This window comes from Nelusetta ayraudi, unplaced genomic scaffold, assembly GCF_046127955.1.
Source record: "Nelusetta ayraudi isolate G7.1 ecotype Tasmania unplaced genomic scaffold, CSIRO-AGI_Nayr_v1 ptg000048l, whole genome shotgun sequence".
Lineage (NCBI taxonomy): Eukaryota > Metazoa > Chordata > Actinopteri > Tetraodontiformes > Monacanthidae > Nelusetta > Nelusetta ayraudi.
The window spans coordinates 13,774,203-13,791,810 of record NW_027466098.1 but is presented as its reverse complement, the minus strand read 5'-3'; the positions used below and the strand labels follow the sequence as shown (position 1 = coordinate 13,791,810).

The following is a 17,608-nucleotide window of genomic DNA, read 5'->3' as shown; positions in this document are numbered from 1 at the left end:
AATTAGACAATTACAAAAGCAAAAAGTCAATTTGAATATGGATTGAGCCTTTTTGTTTGTGTTTAACAACCACATGGTGCAAGTGTACTGGAGGGATATTTTTTAAAGGCTCATGAAATTTGTTCTGTAGTGAGGGATGAAATGTCATATAATCAATAAAAGCAAAAAGTCACTTCTGCTTGAGAACCCGGCCTGCTGTATTTCAAAGTTCAAATCCATCTGCAGGGACCAATAAAGGAGAGCTTCAGGTTTAAAGAAGAAATAATTCATGTTCTGAAAACCCAGGACACAAAACCCTGTTTCTGCTGTGATTATGATGTGTTTTACTGCTGTTCATGTGACGAATCAAAGCTGTCCCAGTCTCCCAATGGTGCGATGCGTTTGTAGGTGCCAGAGGCTACGTACAGCTGGCGTGTTTCAAGAGAGAAAAACAAGCAGCCGTGCAGGCAAAGGCAAACTTACAAGCTGCGAGTTGGAGAAAATCTGGCTGGCAGAGAGAGAGTCTTCCTCCGAGGACTCGTCCGAGTCTTCGCGGGCGATCTGGCTGAGGCTCGGCATGCTGCTGGAGAGCGGACTCTCCTCCAGCGGCAGCAGGTCGCTGCGGTCCAGGCTGTCCACGGAGCGCCTGCGCACGCCCCAGTTGAAGTTGTCCATGGTCTCGCCCTGCGACACACACAGCCGGAGCTGGAGTTACTGCACACTGCCCACCTTCTCATCTCACCTCCGGCACACGTGCGCAAGCACACTGGGCACAAGAAGTTCCACACTGGTAACATGTTCAGAGCAGCTTTCAAGGATGATTTCAGTAGCAGGTCTTACATGATGCGTGCCAACAAACTCATCTTTTACTTCACGACTTAGAAAAATTGCAAGAAGAAGATCTGCTCTGAAATTTCTACAGCATGCTCACACTTTTACTCTCATCAATGTGGCTTTTCACTGAGGTATTTTACACACACATGCTTTAAAAAACAAAACACAGCAAGTAGAAAAGTAGCATGACTAAACTTACCTGCAGCTCCTTCATAGCACAGACAGAAAGGACAGAAAAAAGAAGGTCCATTACACAGGGAACGTCCACCAATACATTTCTTCGTCTGGACGAAAATGCTCTCCTTTTCTTTTTCTCTCCTCTTTTTTCTCGCTGTTTTCTGACGCCTTCGACGTTTGCGTGTGTTTTGCGACTCACCTCTCCGTCCTCGAGCTCCACGTCCAGGAAGTCAAAGTCTCTGAAGACCCTGAACTGCTGCTCTGAGGTGGTGTCGTCCATATTGTCCGCTTCCCGGGTACCGTCGTCAGAGGAGACCAGGCTCGGCTGGTGCTCCATGAGGTCCAGCTCGCCGCAACTGGAGAATATCACCTGCGAGGACAAGAGAGAGTCAGAGGAGTATTTTTTTTAAAAATACAAATGGTTTATAAAGGAGAAAAAGATGTGTTGTCAATCATAATAAGGGGTGTGACTTACTGAGGGATTTTTCGTGAGTCCCACTTCTTGTCCGCACAAAGACAAAACATTCACCAGTTTTTCACGTGTCCGTTTCTGCAGAGGAAAATAAGATGCATTTTCAACATTTTTTAGTTTTCATAAAAGAAGTTCTATGGATGGATGGACATTTGATCTACTGGTCTTCAGGTAACTGTTTGCTATCAGAAGTTAAGATTAATAAAGACTTTTTGGGTTAGGTGTCGTACTACCTGCAACTGAAATTACATCCAAATTAAAATACGGTGCATTCAGTGCAAGACTGCAATACATTTTCAGGATGTTCAGGAGCTTACCTGTGAAGATTGAGGCCTCTTCCAGCTGACCGGCACCAGGACATTGTTGGTGGTGGACCCAGACGAGGTCGAGGACGTGCTGCGGGTCACCGCTGTGGCCCTGCTCCTCACATCCTGGCCCGCTGAGCGCTGCAGGTCATCGTAGCGCCGGCCAATCACGGGCGTCTAGCGGGAGGGACACAGCAGGTGTTATCCTCCAGGAACCAACGTTTTGCAGTTCCACAGAAGCGCTTCAGAACTCGGAGGCGAGGTGACTGTCCAGTGCGTTCAGAGATGTTACTCCTCTTCTCATTCCTGTTTGTTTTAATGTTGCCCTTTAGCCTCGAAAGAGCAGAAGGAAGGCCTGTGAGTCTCAGTTTCAACACACAAGCTGCTGGCTGTCTACTGGGACTCACCCGCTTCATGTGCAGAAAGGACGGCAGCGGAACGCTGACGTCATTTCCTGCCATTCATGAGCCGCACAAACAGCTCCCTGTTCGGTTCCCACACATGCACTCACACACTCTCTATCTTTGACAGCACTCGCCAGCGACGCGCTGACGGCCCTGTACGTGTTTACCTTCCGAGCTCTCGAAAAAACTAATCTGGAGTGGATCTGGCCAAAGGGAAAGAGCAGCATTAAGTAAAGGGAAGAAATGTTTCCTCGCCAAAGAGCGTAACAAGATTCCATGGAACCCTCAATAAGCACCACACCCTGGAAACTGCAGCAAAAAAAAAAAAAAAACAGCAAAAAAAAAAAAAAAAAAAAACAGCAAGGGAAAGTATAGGCGCTGCTCTCGCTGCAAGCTGCAGGAGCTTCCAGCCTCAGAGCTTTCACACAGGATCAAACGCAAAAACGCGACAAAGGGCATCTGACCTCAGATATGTCAAAGTGGAAGTCCAGCGTTTTCCCAGGCAGCGCCTTGGAGGAGCGGTCCCAGGCTCGGCTCACGTCCTCGTAGGCCAGGTCGCTGTGCGGAGACGCGGGCTGCACCAGGCTGGCCGAGCGAGAAACCACCAGCTTCAGGATGTTCAGCGCTTCCCCCCAATGGGCAGTCTGTCGTCAACGCACGACATGAATACACACACACATGCACAGGCACAAGGTCAATCATACGCACAGACAGGGCAACTTAACACAAGTGCATGTTTGGAAACAAACACGTGGTGAATGTGCCTCTCTGGGTGGGACAGTGCTCTTCTATTTTTGGAGTCGAGTGAGCGCGCTGGCAGGCTGCTCGCTGCGAGGAAGCGGAGGGGAAAGTGGAGTGTGAGACTCGGCAGAGGCCTGGACGGCAGCGAAAGAAAAGGCAGACTGTTTATAGTTTGGGTGTGCCTGCAAGCTAACTGAGGTGACATAAGACGGCTTCTGTCACTTCAAAAAAATGAAAATGCCGGCTGAAGGATTCCAATGATTGCATCTACAGTGAGGGTCGAATTTAACACGAAAAAACAAAAACAGCCATGTGCATTGAACTGACACAGCTCTGTATCTGCAGCCAAGAGATTTATCCATGTGCTTGGACTCACGTGGACAAACTTCTCAATGGTCTTCAGCACCTCCACGTTGAACGTCTTGGCCTGAATCCCACTCAGGTCCATGTGACTCAAGAGGCTGTGGATGATCTGCAGCAGGGTCTGCTGCATGCTGGGGAGACCTTTATCCAGCAGCTGTCGAGAGGGGGATGAAACACGGCGAGTGAGTACGACCGTCCTTTTTTGTTACGTCGAGCGGCCGATGTACCACTGCCTCCGCAAACAGACCTCAGCCATGTAGGTGACCAGGCTGAGGGTGATGTCTGAGAACGCCTCGTGAAGATACCGACACACCACGCTGACCCAGGAGGAGCAGTCTCGGGTGTAGGAATGCGTCTTGTACAGGGTCATGACGTGAGCGAGGTTGGAGAGCTTGGCATTCTTCTCCTCGAGGCACACCTGCATGGAAGTACAAAAAACAGATGTAGGAGTTTCAGTAGGACAGAGGTTTTGTAAGGACGATTAAAGGGGAAGGTGATCAAACAGGGGCGAACCTGGGCAATCCTCTCAGCAGCGTCTTGGCAGAACAGCGTGGGGCCATCAAAGTTTTGCACAAGATGCGGCAGCAGGCAGAGAACATTCAGGGGAAATCCTGGACGAAGACAAACGTGTGGATTAATAAGAGTAAGCGGACCATCGGATCTCTCCATCAAAGTGCGAGGAGCTCAACACCCCGGAGAAAGACGCAAGCTCAAGTTCAGCTGCCTCCTGAAATCATCATTGAGTTTGTGAGGCAACTGGAGGGTCTGAATGTATTTCTCTGGATTTTTTTGTGCTTGCTGTGACAATAAATCTTATTGTGTGGTTCCAGTCTGTTACTGTGCTTATATATATTTAATTATATGTGTACAACGGACTTATGTTGCGCATTATATTTTATTATTTCTTTCATTCTTTCTTTCATGTACAAATATATTTTTCTATATTTAGTAAAGTTAGCTGTTCTTTTTTGTATTGCGCCAACTACACTAGAGAAAATTCCTTGTCAGTGTAAAACAAACTTGGCAATAAACGTGCTTCTGATTCTGATGTGAGTGGTCATTGATGGTAATTACCCTTTCTGTAGTAATATTTGAGTGTTTTATGATAACACTGGTGCTTTAATGTCAGACCTTGCATTGAGACTTGGAAAGTCATGGTGCATAAATAAACTAAAGCACAAAGGCCACTTTGTGATTCCAACCCAGGAATAAGAACATGCAGGTACTCCAACCAAGAAGAAATATACAGTTTTTCTGTTTGCTTTGGCACAAAACAGGTAATTACACATTTATAACTTTTTTTGGAGACCGGTGTTGATACCTATGGCTTGTGAAGTGTCCACGACAGGCACCCGGGACAGTGGCGTGAGCTGGCAGAAGATCTGCAGCGTGATGTCGGTGGTGGACACAGAGGTGAAGCCCTTCAGCAGCAGCTGCTGGAGCCCCGTGAAGCTGCTCCACTTCAGCTGACTCTGCAGCTTCTCCAGCTTCTCCCTGTTGTCGGGCTTGTCCAGCGACATGTAGCCCAGCAGCTTGTTCAACAGCCGGAGAGACATCTGGTACTCGAACTCAAAGTCCGACTCCATCAGCGACACGGCCACCCAGAAGACGGTGGCCAGCAGGTTGCTGGGGTGGTTGACGTTGGCCGGGTCGCTGACGTTGTCCTTGGAGGAGGACGAGCTCCTGGTCCTGGCTAATAGAGTCTGCTGTTCGCTGGCTTGGATGCGGTCCAGCGTGGCGCTGCGAGGCGGGTCGGACCATCTGTCGGCCTCGCCGAACTTCTTGGGGACGGAGGAGCTCCTCTGGTGGCCGCCTCGATCCTCTCTTTTGCTGTTCAGCTGCCCCGTGCTCTTCCTGTTGGACAGCAACTTCAAGCTGGTGAGGAAATCTGGGGAGGAGGCTCTGTAAGGGAGAAGATTAAAATATATTGAATTCCTTTTGTTTTCCGGGGATAATAAGAAATCCTGAAATAGATTTATATTTTAAAAGCACAAGCAGACCTTGTCAGGACAGCCATGAGATCGTTGTTCTTGAGACATTCGGCTAAGTTGTCCACTACAGATTCCAGTGTAAGTAATACTTCCATCACATAACCCTGCAAGAAGAGAAAAAGGTAATTGTAATGAAACACAATGTTTGTCAGAATAAGAATATTTTATTTTTTTAAACCTTTCAAAGAAAACAAATGAAAAAGAAGAAAAGTGCATTTTTGTTGGGAGATTCAATAATCATGCACAGATTATTTCTGAGCACATACACCAGGTTCACTGACCTGCACTTCCTCTCCGTGCTCGCCGACTACCTCCACCAGCCTGGACAGCAGGTCGGAGACGGCCCGGGCAGAGATGGGCTGCCGGAGGGCCCGGAACACCTGGAAGGAACGTCCGGCGTAGTGACGGGACGAGCTGCACAAGGCCGTCTGCAGCGCCACGTCGCTGAGCTGCTGCTCCAGGTGCAAATCTGACCAAGCAAAGAGGAAAGGAAATGAAACAAGGACAAAGAAAAAATTGAAGCAGACAAACCAAGTGATGGCAATGCCCCCTCGACAGTGACAAGCGCTGAGAGTTACCTGACTTGGACTCCTTGAACACAGAGATCACATATCGCAGGAAGTTGGTCAGCTGTCCAGTACTTTTGGAGACTTGGTTCTTTGGTGAGATGTCCTCATGGCACCACAGCGGTCCATATGCTCTGGTAAACCATAAAAAAGTCTCCTAGTCATTTTCCAACCTACTCTTGCCTAAGAACCTCCTGCACCATCCATAAATCACCACTAGGGGGTAAGCTCAATCAAGAGATATTGTGTCATAAAGTATATATGATGTGGATGCAGTGTATTAAATTGCTTTGGCTTTACTGGTAATTACAGCATCAGGGTTCAACAACCGTCCCCTCCAGTACCTCGTGGTTAGGAACTCGACGAGCTTGTTTGTCTTCTCGTCCATTTTGCTGGAGATCACCCGATCCTCCACGTCATGGGTCATCTCGGGCAGGTTGTTGATGCTGCCACCCAGGCTCAGACTGGACGACGTCGAGGAGGAACTCAGGCCCGAGTCTGGAACGGGAGAGGCCTGACACTCGCGTAGGAACTCGAAGCATCCTCCTGAATAGACCGAGAAAAAAGGCTGCGTGGTTAAAAATGGGTCCAGAATGTTCACATGGATGTTTGTTTATTTCCTTGATGTCTTGCTACTCTGCCAGGTCATATTTTTTCTGGAATGCACAATCTAAAATAAAAATAAGATTGTCAAAGTATTTTTAAGAATGGGACACATTGGGAGTTGTCATCAGCTCTAACTTGGCGCACTATTATTTTAGCTGTGAGATGTTATGCGAATAAAGAGATCGCTATTTTGAACATCAAAGCTCTGTTTAAATGAAAACATGGACAAAGAATACTCTGGACACTTCAAAATGCCTTGACATTTGCAAAAACAAGCATCGACAAAGGGGTAGGGAGGGGGGGGAAGGGGGGAGGAGGTGAGCCAAACGGGCCTATCCAAGCTGAGCAGATGGCCCCAATTTGTGCAGGAGGGTAAAAATAGCACAATGGAATGCTTTAATCACGACCTTTGATGTCCTATGGGCTCAATATTGCTTTTGGCACAGCGTCCGAGTATTTTACCCCCCAGATAAGAAACGTATCTCCTCTTTGAAACTCATGTGAGTCACGTAAATACCACGTTCATGGCAATATTGTCTACTTTTTGGGGGGGGGGGGTTGACATAAGCAAGCGTGGAAATATTTCCGGTCGAGACATTTCAAGGCCGTTTCAGGCATATATGTGTTTCCTCTGCTCACCTGAGGGCAGATTCTCTGGCTGAGGGCTGGGTTTGCACGTCAGGGTCTTGGTTCCGTTCAGCTCGCGCGTCTGCAGCAGCACCGAGGCGATGGCCTGGAAGTTGCTGTTGCAGGACAAGGTGATGAGCAGGTGGAGAAGGAGACGCTTGCTGTGCTCAAACACCTCAGGACGGTAGTGGTCCATGCCTGGCGAGAGAAACGAGAGTCGTTCGTCACGTCACATCTTAATCTGACACTGTCTCACAGCCTGTATTAGGCCCGTATTTACAGCAAAGGAACAAATCACGACACAATCGGTTTGACGAAAGACATGGATTTGGATTTTCCTGACTGTGCACATTCCGTGTTGGTGCAACATGAACTCACCCAAAAACAAGGCATGCAGTAGTAAGGGCAAGTGCATGATCCAGTCTTCTCTCACACTGTGGTCCACCACCATCTCTGTCATAAAGATCACGGCTATATTGCACCTGTAATTGGGGAGGAAAAACCTTTTAGACCCTTTTTAATAATAATAAAAAAAAAAGAAATTGCGGTTATTAAGGGTGATGCAGTGGTCTGACCTGTGCAGTGGTCCTCTGGGGGTGATGGTCTCTGGCAAGAAGTCCACCAGCGGAGCCCAGCATCCTCCGTTCAGGGGCATGGGCAGAGGATGAGGCTGGTTTGTGTCGATGACAACCATCAGCCAATCGGCATAGGGCGGTAAAGGTTCACCTGGGGGTCACACAGAGTAATACAGTTGATGCATACCCTGCAATACAGTATTTCTACATGGAAAACTCTGCAGATTTACCCATTAGGTTATTAACTATAGGCATGAAGGACAACGACTAATGAGAGGTGCATTGAATAAATAATGCATCATTTTCAGTTCTTCATTTTTCACGCTGGTCTTCAGTGGAGGTGCGACACCATATTAATCTTTCAATAAATACGAAACAAAAACGTCTCTAGCTCTCCAGAAAACAGCAAACTTTTGGGCTGCTGTTTATAGTCTCACTATTAGCTCACTGCTGGGGGTGTTAACACAACCATGAGAGGGGTATCAGTGAGATAACAATGCCCTTTGTGACGTCACAAATTGAAGATTTTAAGAACTTAATGTTTTAACGCACACTTTCTGAAAAGTGGTGCAAGACGAGTAATAAAGGTTGTAGTTTCTGATTTCTGGAAGGTTCAGTGACAGGCAGGAGACACATTATTGATAGAATTTAGTGAACATATTACACTGATTTTATTGATTTTAAATGAGCCTTTAAATAACCAAAAAACACTTGAACAACAAACCCTGCGACAAACTCAAGTCGATATGTTTACAGTGAAGAGCTCATTTAGCACCCTTTTCATTGTGCAACTATCCTGTTTAAACTTGTCATCAGGACTAATTCACAGCAACAAACAGCAAAGACGTGCAACAAAGACGTTTTTGGGTTAGTGGCAGCAGTGCGGAGGCCCCCATGCTTGACTGCTTTTATTTCTGTGCCAGTTCTCACAGAAGCCTTTTCAAGAGCCCCAGGCAACACGGCACTGCCCATGCATTATAAATGGCACCACATTGGTCACCATCTTACCCCTTAAACTCAGCCTGTGTGCTCCACTACTCGCCAGACCATGAAAAGCCACATTTTTCACTGGGAACAAAAAAAACAACAACAAAAAAAAAAAATACCACCACTCACTCTTGTCTTCATCGTATGATCCCCCTGAGCTGTTGCTGTAGCGTGACTCCAGGCGGTTGTGGGCTCGCATTATGTGGCTAAGCCTGGGGTCAGCAGAAAGATTATTCACCATGGGTCCTGCACGGACTGTAATTAATCGTATGATAAGCCGTGAGATATTATGTACCTCTCCTCATTCTCCTTTAAAGTCTTGCCGTCATCAGTGTCAGGGAAGAGCTCCTGGCCCGCAACCACAGTGTTGCTGCTGGACGTAGTGCCTAGAAATAGACAATATGCTAAAATAGATGAGAAGAACTGTATTGCTTTAAGACACCATAGAGAGCTACCGTAAAAACACATGCACACTATGCAAGTCGGCCATTGAAATGGGTAGATTTTCTTCATTTAAAAAAATCAAGTCATTTTTATCACTAAATTTTATCAAAGATTGCTTCAATTCTGCTGAAAAAAAACACACCTGAAGCTGCTATGGAGACTTTGCTCGTGGCAGTGAAGCGGTAGAAAGGAGGGCTGTCGCAGTGCTGCACGACAGGGTTGACCGGGTCCGTTTGCTGCAACTCAAAGAGCAGCTCCTCCATGATTTGCACAGTGTTGTTGCGGCACAGGTAGATCACCACCTTCTTGATCTGAGCAGATACGTCACAGGATATTGTTTAGGAACCGGGAAATGACAAATGAAGACGAAGTAATGAGGGCAGATTTCTTACGTAGGGCAGAAGGACGGTGTCGCTGCTCACTCCGCACAGTGTGATCAGAAACTGCAGCGTGGTCCTCAGGTTGTTGCGCCACTTCTCGCTGCTGACGAGGGAATTCCAGGCGTTTTCCATCTCCGTTCCGGGTAGATCGTCCCCGTACTGACGTGACAAATGTAAAGAGTTAGTTTTGCCCCGTCGTCCTCAAAGAAATCACATCCTCCAATAGCGGGATAGCAGTACCTTAGCGGTCATGAACATGAGATTGTTGAGCACCATGGACGTGGCCTGCAGGGAGCCCCAGCCTGTGCCCCTCAGCTGATGCGATGAGCCGCTACCGGCGGCGTGGCTTGAGGTGTCGTAATTTGAGGTGCACGGCGTAAAGACCGGGAGCAAAAGGCCGCTGTCCATCAGCTCGATGTTGCCGAGCCAGGGCAGGAGGTACGTGAGCATGATCTGCCTCCCGTTGGGATGAGTGGTGGGAAACCTCTGGCTAACCTCTGCAAGAAGAAGTAGCAGAAAGGAGGAAAGAATGAAACGATTAGCGGCTCCTTCATTCTTTTCCTGGACTCCTCTGTGGCTGCCTTCATGAGTTATTATATGAAAAAACAACACTTATCCAAATAGATAAATGTATATTATGTATATCACAAGAACAATGTAATGCAACCCTCTGTTTACAGCCTGTTGCACCCTGCCTTTTTGGACCTTTCATATATTTGGAAGTGGAAAAAAAGAAGACGGCCACAAAGCAGTTTCAAACATGGCTGGGGGCCAGGTAGCCTTGGTGAGATATCAGTGCCCCTTGTGACATCACAAAAGGCTGATTTACAGAACTAAGTATTTTTGCTAATACGTCCTGAAAAAGGAACAAGCGAATGAATCAGGGACTTCTGTGGAATTCACAGACAGGTTGCAGTTACATGGAAAAACACAGTCTGTCTCATCCGCAACCAGAATCACATGGAAATCCCTTCAGAGTTGACGAGTCCCACCCACAGATAAGATACGGCTTACGTCACCTACCTGAGAATAAAGGCAGCGTGAGCTCAGGGTACATCCTGGCCAGCTGGCTGGAGAGCTGAGTCAGAGACACGCTGTAGAGAGGCGGCAGCGGACCGTGGGTGCCGTACAGGATGCAGTTTGGCTTCTGCTCGGCGATCTTCTTGGAGTGCAGAAACAACTTTGCTTCGAGGACCTTTTGAGAAGAAACGTGCGTGTGATTTATTGCCGGCAGCACAGGAGGACGTGACTGGACAAAGCACAGCAGGCGCGGGACGCCTGCGTTGCTCACCTGCATTAGCTGCATCGAAATCTCGTAGGTTTCCCTGTTGGTGTCTGAGGCCTTGAAGAGCACCAGGTTGAGCAGAGTCACGATGTCTCCTGGGTAGTTTCTGCTGGGACACAAGGAGGAAAAAGAACACTGAGGTATTTTTTCTTTAACAGATCATCACATTTCAAACAAGTCGTTTATCATCGAGATTTAAGGTGTTGTTAAGTCTTTTAGGGAGACGTGTTGTAGTTGTCACACTTAAGCTAAGTATTCTGTTTGAAGCTGTGATAGGAAAAAAAAAGGATGCAAGTGCCATGTGATGAGATGAAAGAGGCTCTCTCGCACTTCCTACCTGCTGCCACAGACGGTGGCGATGGCTTTGAAGCAGCCCGAGGCGAGCTGGCTGGAGCCCGTGTAGCAGCGATCCACGGCCCAGTTGAAGAGGTTGACCTGGTCGGCGTTGAGCTCCAGGAGCAGGATGACAACTTCGCAGCCCAGCTGGTGGACCTGTGGCAGTGGCGGGCGAGAGCACAGAGACTCCGCTGAGCGACACGTCTGAGGCTTTGTGTGACTTTTACAACATTGAGGGATTCATTGTGAAATGATTCCAGCAGCTCTACTAAGAGAAAAAAAAAGATGATATTTTGGATTATTGTAAACTGGCCTAGTTGAAAACATGTGGAGGAGACACTGCAAAGGGAGTATGCAAAATAAACATGCAGGTGCTTTAGTTTGTATTACATCTAATTAGAATATTGGGCAGCATTTAGAAAAGACAAGCCTCTGACTTTTGTCTGTACTGCTGTGAACTATTAACAGCCTTTCTGGGTCAACTCTTTGTTTTCAAAGCAGCGTGGTGGCAAAATGTTGGCCACGTACCCGGTGATCCTGGCAGGCCAAGATGTTATCCAGCCACTTATAGAGGTACCCGTCTGGGGAGAGGCCGACGTTATCAAACACAGGCCCGCAGCACAGCACAGCAGACATGGCCTGAGGAGCAAACAACATTCATATGTTATAGATTTTTTTTTAAAGCAAGGAAGGAATTATTTGCAGATCTTCTATTTCCCCCCCTGCTGAGTTATTGCACACACTTAAGAGAGACGACTGTAGTCAGGGTTTGTTAAAGGTCCTATGTTGTGCAAAAAAAACACTTAACAATGGAATAAGTCTACAGCCTATCAATGACCTGACCAGAAGAAGAGAAGGCCATTCTTGTTTAATTTATTTATTTTGAATTTTGGTAATCAGCCCTTTGTGAAGTAATAAATGGGATTGACACCCCAACGGTTAGCGGCAACATCACCATTCACTCTGCTCTCCCAGACCTTCATGCAGCCAGCTTGTGTTTACCCCCATCCAAACATGTACACGACTCAACAAGGCATCACTTTTAGCAGGAAGCTAAAACCAGGGTGTTTGCTGAAGGATGTAAACACAGGGCTAAATATGCCGCGAACACGCTGTCTGGGAGTCTGGTGTGTGTGTGTGTGTGTGTGTGTGTGTGTGTGTGTGTGTGTGTGTGTGTGTGTGTTACAGCTGCACAGGGCTTTCTGTGGAACCTCGTGTGACATTTCCCCGTGACTCATGTTTGTCAACCTGCTAAGTCCTCTGTTCACAGCAAGGGCCTCAAATGAACAGCAGGACGGCGGACGCAGAACATGGGTCGTTGATTCCAGGTTTAACAGGGCGTAGAGGCTGCTGGAACAACTTGCATTTGTCTTTCGGGTGGAGCCACGTACGCGGCAAACAAGAGACTTAGCTTCGCACATGTTTTGCGTTTGACGGGGAAAGTGGCTCGAATCGCAGCATGCTGCCGACAGCCTTGTCAGCACTTATTGACTGCAAACTAAGAACAAAAAAACGAATGAATTAAAAATAACAGCCATGTATGCTTTTTGTGAAGACAAAGCTGATCTACTGGCTGCATACGTTTGTTTTGCTACAGAGCGAAAGGTGAAGGGGTGAAGGGGTATTCATTTTCATAAATAGTTCTCAGTGGAGCGTGAGGCCTGAAAAGCCACTCCCATCTGAGAGTAAATCATCCAAATAATGGCAAACAGGTATCTGGGCCGCGCTGTCAGCAAAGAGGGAAACGGCTGTCAGCTTAGCAGTTCACTTATGGAGAAAGAGTGCACAGAGAACCGCAGACATTTTGACATAGTGAACCCAATAGGTGCCGATCCTGACTGGTTGTGTGTGGACGAGGAATTTACATTATTGAATGAAAACTGATGAGACAAGGTTATATGTTTTTACCTTGAGGGCACAGTACTGGTATCTGGTGATCTGGTGATTCCGGTCACTGTAGCGGTCCAGCGGTGTGAACATGATGCTGAAAGGACCGGCCCACTGACTGAAGAGGATGAAGAGGTGATGCCGAAGGCTCTGCTGCGGAAACAGGAAGCGCCTGTGGTGCACTGGGGATGGAAACAAAACACCTTCTATATGATAGATGGATAGACGGTTAAGTCTTTACTGTCATTGCATAATCATACCTAGTAAGACAACAAAACAAAATTGGACCACAGTCCCCTTCAATGCAAATCAAAGGCAACAATCAATCGTAGAAAAATTAGAAAGTGATACCAGTAATATATGAATAAGTAAAAAGGAAAAGCTTTTCATCCTCTCTCTGACTACCTGGCACACACTGGATGAGATTGGCCACCATTGCGCTGAAGTGAGCTCGGATGTCCTTGAGGATTTCCGCATCTTTGTCATTCTCAGCTTCCAGCAGCATCCGAGTCAAATCCACATATTCCAGGAAGAGAGCGCCCAAGGCGAGGGTGTCGCGTTCCAGAGCTCCGTTTGTGCTTCATCAGGAAGTATTGAAATAAAAATAGATCAGTGCGCGGTAAAAGAAAAAAAAAAGAAAGAAGAACAAGTGGAATATTATCTTTCTGATACCTGTCGCTGATGACGCCCGCGTCAGCCAGCAGCTCGAAGATGCGCAGCAGCTGGAGCCTCAGCAGGTCTCGTCTCTCGCGCCGCTTCTTGTTCTGAGAAAAAACATCAAATGTCAGCATTGAATGTGCGACCTTCAAATCAGGATTTGTGCTCATGGTAAAATTGTGGGTCGTAACAAAGATCAATCCACCTCAGGTCGTCTTTCCAGGGCCTCTTTCATCAACGGGTGCAGCTCTTCCACTAATTCCCTGCGTGGAGATTAACACAATACAAACCGCTCAAGCTAAAAGCAAAAAAATTAAACGCTTTGTCAACAAGAACTTACATATGTCACCGACAAACATAAAGAGCATCAAGCGTTCTTTACAGAAAATGGAGGATATGATGGTATTTTTCCTGGAATGCTTAAAGCTGAAAACGGCAACTGTGACCCACTCAGTCGTAATCCCCCCGCTGGTCGCCACCTTAATCCCCACCGATGCAGGTCAACAGGTATTTCTGCTGCATTATCTGATTGGTTCTGACCCATTTAAAGAGGAAAACAAACAGCACTTTTCCCGGACCTGCCAGTGAAATATTGAGACGTCACGCTGCTGTCCAATGAAATTAAGGACGTTTAAAACATCTTGGCAAGTCCAGGAGGACTCTTTGCCCAGTCTGTGATGTACCTGAAAACAAGGGAGTTGCTGCGGCCAAAGCCCAGGACTAATGACTCTGTCAGATCGATGCTCTCCGCCCTCATCAGTGGCACCAACTGCTTCAGGAGCCAAGCCACCGACGGGCTGCCGATGACCTGGAACATCAAACAAAGGCGCCTCTGTCACACAAGTAAAACCCTGAGAGCCGCTCCAGCGCCGCTAATTACACAGCCGGGCGTTGATGGAAGAGTCTGCAAACATATCACATCACGTTCCATAAGGCGGCTATGGTGTAATTTCACACCCCTGTTGTTTTTTCTTCTTCTTTTGAACGTCAAAAAAACGACGTGCCCGATTCCCAGGGGGACAAAGCGGCGAGTGGAATTAAAAACGCCGCCAGCGAGCGAGCGAGCGTGCTACCTTGCTGTCGTAGCTGACACCGCCGTCAGGCGTGGCCAACATCTCAGGTGTCGACGCTCTCAGGTGGCCGGGGCTCATGATACTGGGCTTTGCCACTCCGAAGCAGAGGATTAGGTAGTTTCTCCACAGCGGAACGTAATTGTCTCCGCCGCCTGCGGTGCTGGTCTTCTTCGCGTACACTGGGTTACTGGTGAAAACACGCAAGGGAATCAGAATCAGATGCTTGTTTGTCCTCTGGTCCTGGTGACCGGCACTGCCGCGCTCTGACTCACTTGGGATCCACCAGCGGCATGAGCGTCTGCATGCGAGCGAAGGCGTACGGCCAGGCGAAGCTGAGGGCGGTGGGGCAGTGCTTGGGCAGGTTGTCCTGCCGCAGGAGGCTGTGCAGGCACAGCACCCACGGGTCCTTCACCGACTGGGCAAAGATCCACACGTGCGAGGGGCTCCTGATGTCGTAATGGCTGTTGACCAGGCGCGCGTTCCACTCCACCAGCCACTGGAGGTCCACGTGGTGGCCGGCAGGCAGGGAGGACGCCTGTGTGAAACAGCACAGCAGTGGTTTACTTTTCACTCCATGTCTACAATGTGATTGTAAGCAATTTAATTCAGGAGAATCGCTCGTGTAAATGAAATATAAAGGTCATGAATGAGACACTAAAACAGATCTCCGGATTTAAATGTCCAAGTTCTCTGTTTGCAGCCATCTGCTGAAACTAGGACAAGAAGAAGGCACCTGAGTTTTCTTCTCACTCAGTTTGTATTTTCAGTGCCATGACAGCTTAATGATTACATAAATAAAAAAAGGTCAGCGGCTGCTTAGCTCCAGCTGTTCATTCGGTAATTTTTTATTTCTGGGTCAAAAACTAAATGAAGCTTTTATCACACAGTTGAGTGAACGCTCCGTGCTGTTAAGGTGACACCTGATCCTTCCATGGAGGAAACGCGTAAATGCTTCATGTGAAATGAACAGCGTTGAATAGAATCTTTGCCTGGCTGCACCTTCCATCCATGTCTGTCCTGGTTTATGTAACTCCATGCATAACAATCCACACATGTGGACTGCAAATGCTGTTTGCAGTAAAAAAAAATCAGCGACTCACAGCATCAGAGACGGCCACGCTGGCGAAGCTCTCCAGGATCGCAGGGCTGAGCTGGTCCATGATGTCAATCATTGGTTTGTCATCATCCTGTGTGGGAGGAGACAAAGTAAGTCAAAGCAAAATCAAAATCGGCGACACCAGCCGCCAAGACCTTCTATCTGTTCTCACCTCTGACTGCTTGATGGTCACGAAGAGGCTGCGTATCTCCCGCAGGATGGCGATGGCCAGCCTGCGCGTGCTCAGCTGGCAGGAGCAGAGCAGCACCAGCGCCAGCCCCTCCACGGCGTGCAGGACGGTGGAGTGCGGGCCGCGCTCGGCAGGTATCTTGAGAGCCGAGCTGGCCTGCAGCAGCTGAGGCGAGCACGAACAAAAGAAAAAAAATAAAGCTTCAGTTCGCAGCGACATTAACAACTTCAAACATCCGGTTCCCCGAAAAGGTCCTGCAGCCGCTTGTTAAAGATTCAGCAGTGAAACAAGAGTTCAAATGTAGACAGGGGAAAAAAAATGCGACACAAAGTTGTGTTACCTCGGCAGTGTGTACTTTAGCAGTCTCGTAGCTCTTCCCCAGGGCAGCCAGAGTGAGTTTCCACTGTGTGAGCAGCTGCAGCAGAAGCTTTACAGACGTGTCCAACAGCCCCTGGTGAGTGTCCTGGACCTCACGTAACAGGAAGTTGGTGAAACCGAACAGCACGTCGTCGCGCCAGTCAGCGAAATCCACCAGCAGGCTCTGCATTGAGTTCTGGGCTATGAGACGCAGCTCATCGTCCATGTGGATGGTCAGTCTGGAGGAAGAAAGAGATGATAACGACCCTTATCAGCTGCGACTGGGAAACAGATTCAGAATTATTGTTACAAAAAATGACATGACATGAAGAAAATATTTTATTTATTCAAATTTAGCAACCACTTAAAGAAAATCTTCCAGTAGACAAAAATAACCAGTGAGCACCAATAAAATAATAACCTGTGCTGAGTCCACAAGTTCATTTCTGACATTTGTCATGTTTAATTGAACCGATCGGGCCTTTGGCTTTGTTTTAAAAACACTCAGCGACTGGAAGTCCGCCAGCACGAACATTAGAACTTCATACATCTGATGCCAGGAATCGTAAACAGGCATTAGCGGAACAATGCAAAGCATTTAATGAGCATTTAAGAGGGTCGACTGACCGAGACAGCAGGTCTATGAGCTCCAGCTTGGACATCCCGTCAGGCAGGATGCGAGGAATGGCAGCGACGCAAGTCCTGAACAGGTCGATCTTGGGTTTCCTTTCACCTCTGAGAGGGTCAAATTTAAATTTAGATGCTAAAAGAAAAGAAGTGTGTTGAAGTTTAATTTCGCAGGTCGTGTGCGCGGCATACGTGATCATGTCCTCGGGCTCCTTGTTCAGCATCTGCGCGTTGGTCATCATCATGCAGCGTCCCACCTCCTTGTCCAGGTGTCTCAGGATGTTGTCAATCGCTTTCCTGACGTGGAAATAATACTGCGACATCCCTGGGGAGAAGGAAAAACACTTCCTTTACAGTTCCAGGAGAACGCCAGGGCAGTAACATCCACCGGCTCAGGTCTGTTTCACCCACCGATGACTTTGGCCTCCTCGTCCGTCAGCGTTTTGCTCAGGTAGGTCTTCTTGACTCGGAGCGTGTGTCCGGAGGGTAAAGTGCAACCAGTGTTAGGCATGGGTGGCTCGCCGTCCTTCTGCTGCAGCTTGTCAGCGATGACCAGGAATGCTCGCAGACCAATATTCATTCTCTGCCAAATGAACAATTGAATCAACAAATGGGAATCTTGCTCTCTATCGTTATCATCTGCCATTGT

General features: G+C 47.8%; 1 protein-coding gene across 2 annotated transcripts in view; it reads right to left on the bottom strand.

Annotated features, from left to right (window-relative positions):
- Positions 1-17,608, bottom strand: part of LOC142895432 (protein furry homolog) — a 42,293-nt gene that overhangs the window by 5,453 nt on the left and 19,232 nt on the right. For both annotated transcript variants that reach the window (XM_076036472.1, XM_076036473.1), the window contains exons 15-52: positions 17,371-17,542; positions 17,152-17,284; positions 16,960-17,067; positions 16,316-16,571; positions 15,958-16,140; positions 15,790-15,876; positions 14,962-15,224; positions 14,690-14,876; positions 14,300-14,424; positions 13,822-13,879; positions 13,632-13,723; positions 13,365-13,537; positions 12,981-13,141; positions 11,601-11,711; positions 11,074-11,228; positions 10,743-10,842; positions 10,475-10,646; positions 9,692-9,948; positions 9,464-9,610; positions 9,214-9,382; positions 8,923-9,013; positions 8,757-8,839; positions 7,641-7,791; positions 7,444-7,547; positions 7,078-7,263; positions 6,177-6,378; positions 5,845-5,966; positions 5,548-5,735; positions 5,276-5,370; positions 4,597-5,177; positions 3,789-3,886; positions 3,523-3,693; positions 3,289-3,429; positions 2,636-2,815; positions 1,780-1,944; positions 1,466-1,540; positions 1,190-1,360; positions 463-663 (exon numbers count right to left, since the gene is read on the bottom strand). In XM_076036472.1, coding sequence (XP_075892587.1) covers positions 463-663; positions 1,190-1,360; positions 1,466-1,540; positions 1,780-1,944; positions 2,636-2,815; positions 3,289-3,429; positions 3,523-3,693; positions 3,789-3,886; positions 4,597-5,177; positions 5,276-5,370; positions 5,548-5,735; positions 5,845-5,966; positions 6,177-6,378; positions 7,078-7,263; positions 7,444-7,547; positions 7,641-7,791; positions 8,757-8,839; positions 8,923-9,013; positions 9,214-9,382; positions 9,464-9,610; positions 9,692-9,948; positions 10,475-10,646; positions 10,743-10,842; positions 11,074-11,228; positions 11,601-11,711; positions 12,981-13,141; positions 13,365-13,537; positions 13,632-13,723; positions 13,822-13,879; positions 14,300-14,424; positions 14,690-14,876; positions 14,962-15,224; positions 15,790-15,876; positions 15,958-16,140; positions 16,316-16,571; positions 16,960-17,067; positions 17,152-17,284; positions 17,371-17,542 — 6,114 coding nt within the window. The remainder of the gene's footprint in view (positions 1-462; positions 664-1,189; positions 1,361-1,465; positions 1,541-1,779; positions 1,945-2,635; positions 2,816-3,288; positions 3,430-3,522; positions 3,694-3,788; positions 3,887-4,596; positions 5,178-5,275; positions 5,371-5,547; positions 5,736-5,844; positions 5,967-6,176; positions 6,379-7,077; positions 7,264-7,443; positions 7,548-7,640; positions 7,792-8,756; positions 8,840-8,922; positions 9,014-9,213; positions 9,383-9,463; positions 9,611-9,691; positions 9,949-10,474; positions 10,647-10,742; positions 10,843-11,073; positions 11,229-11,600; positions 11,712-12,980; positions 13,142-13,364; positions 13,538-13,631; positions 13,724-13,821; positions 13,880-14,299; positions 14,425-14,689; positions 14,877-14,961; positions 15,225-15,789; positions 15,877-15,957; positions 16,141-16,315; positions 16,572-16,959; positions 17,068-17,151; positions 17,285-17,370; positions 17,543-17,608) is intronic.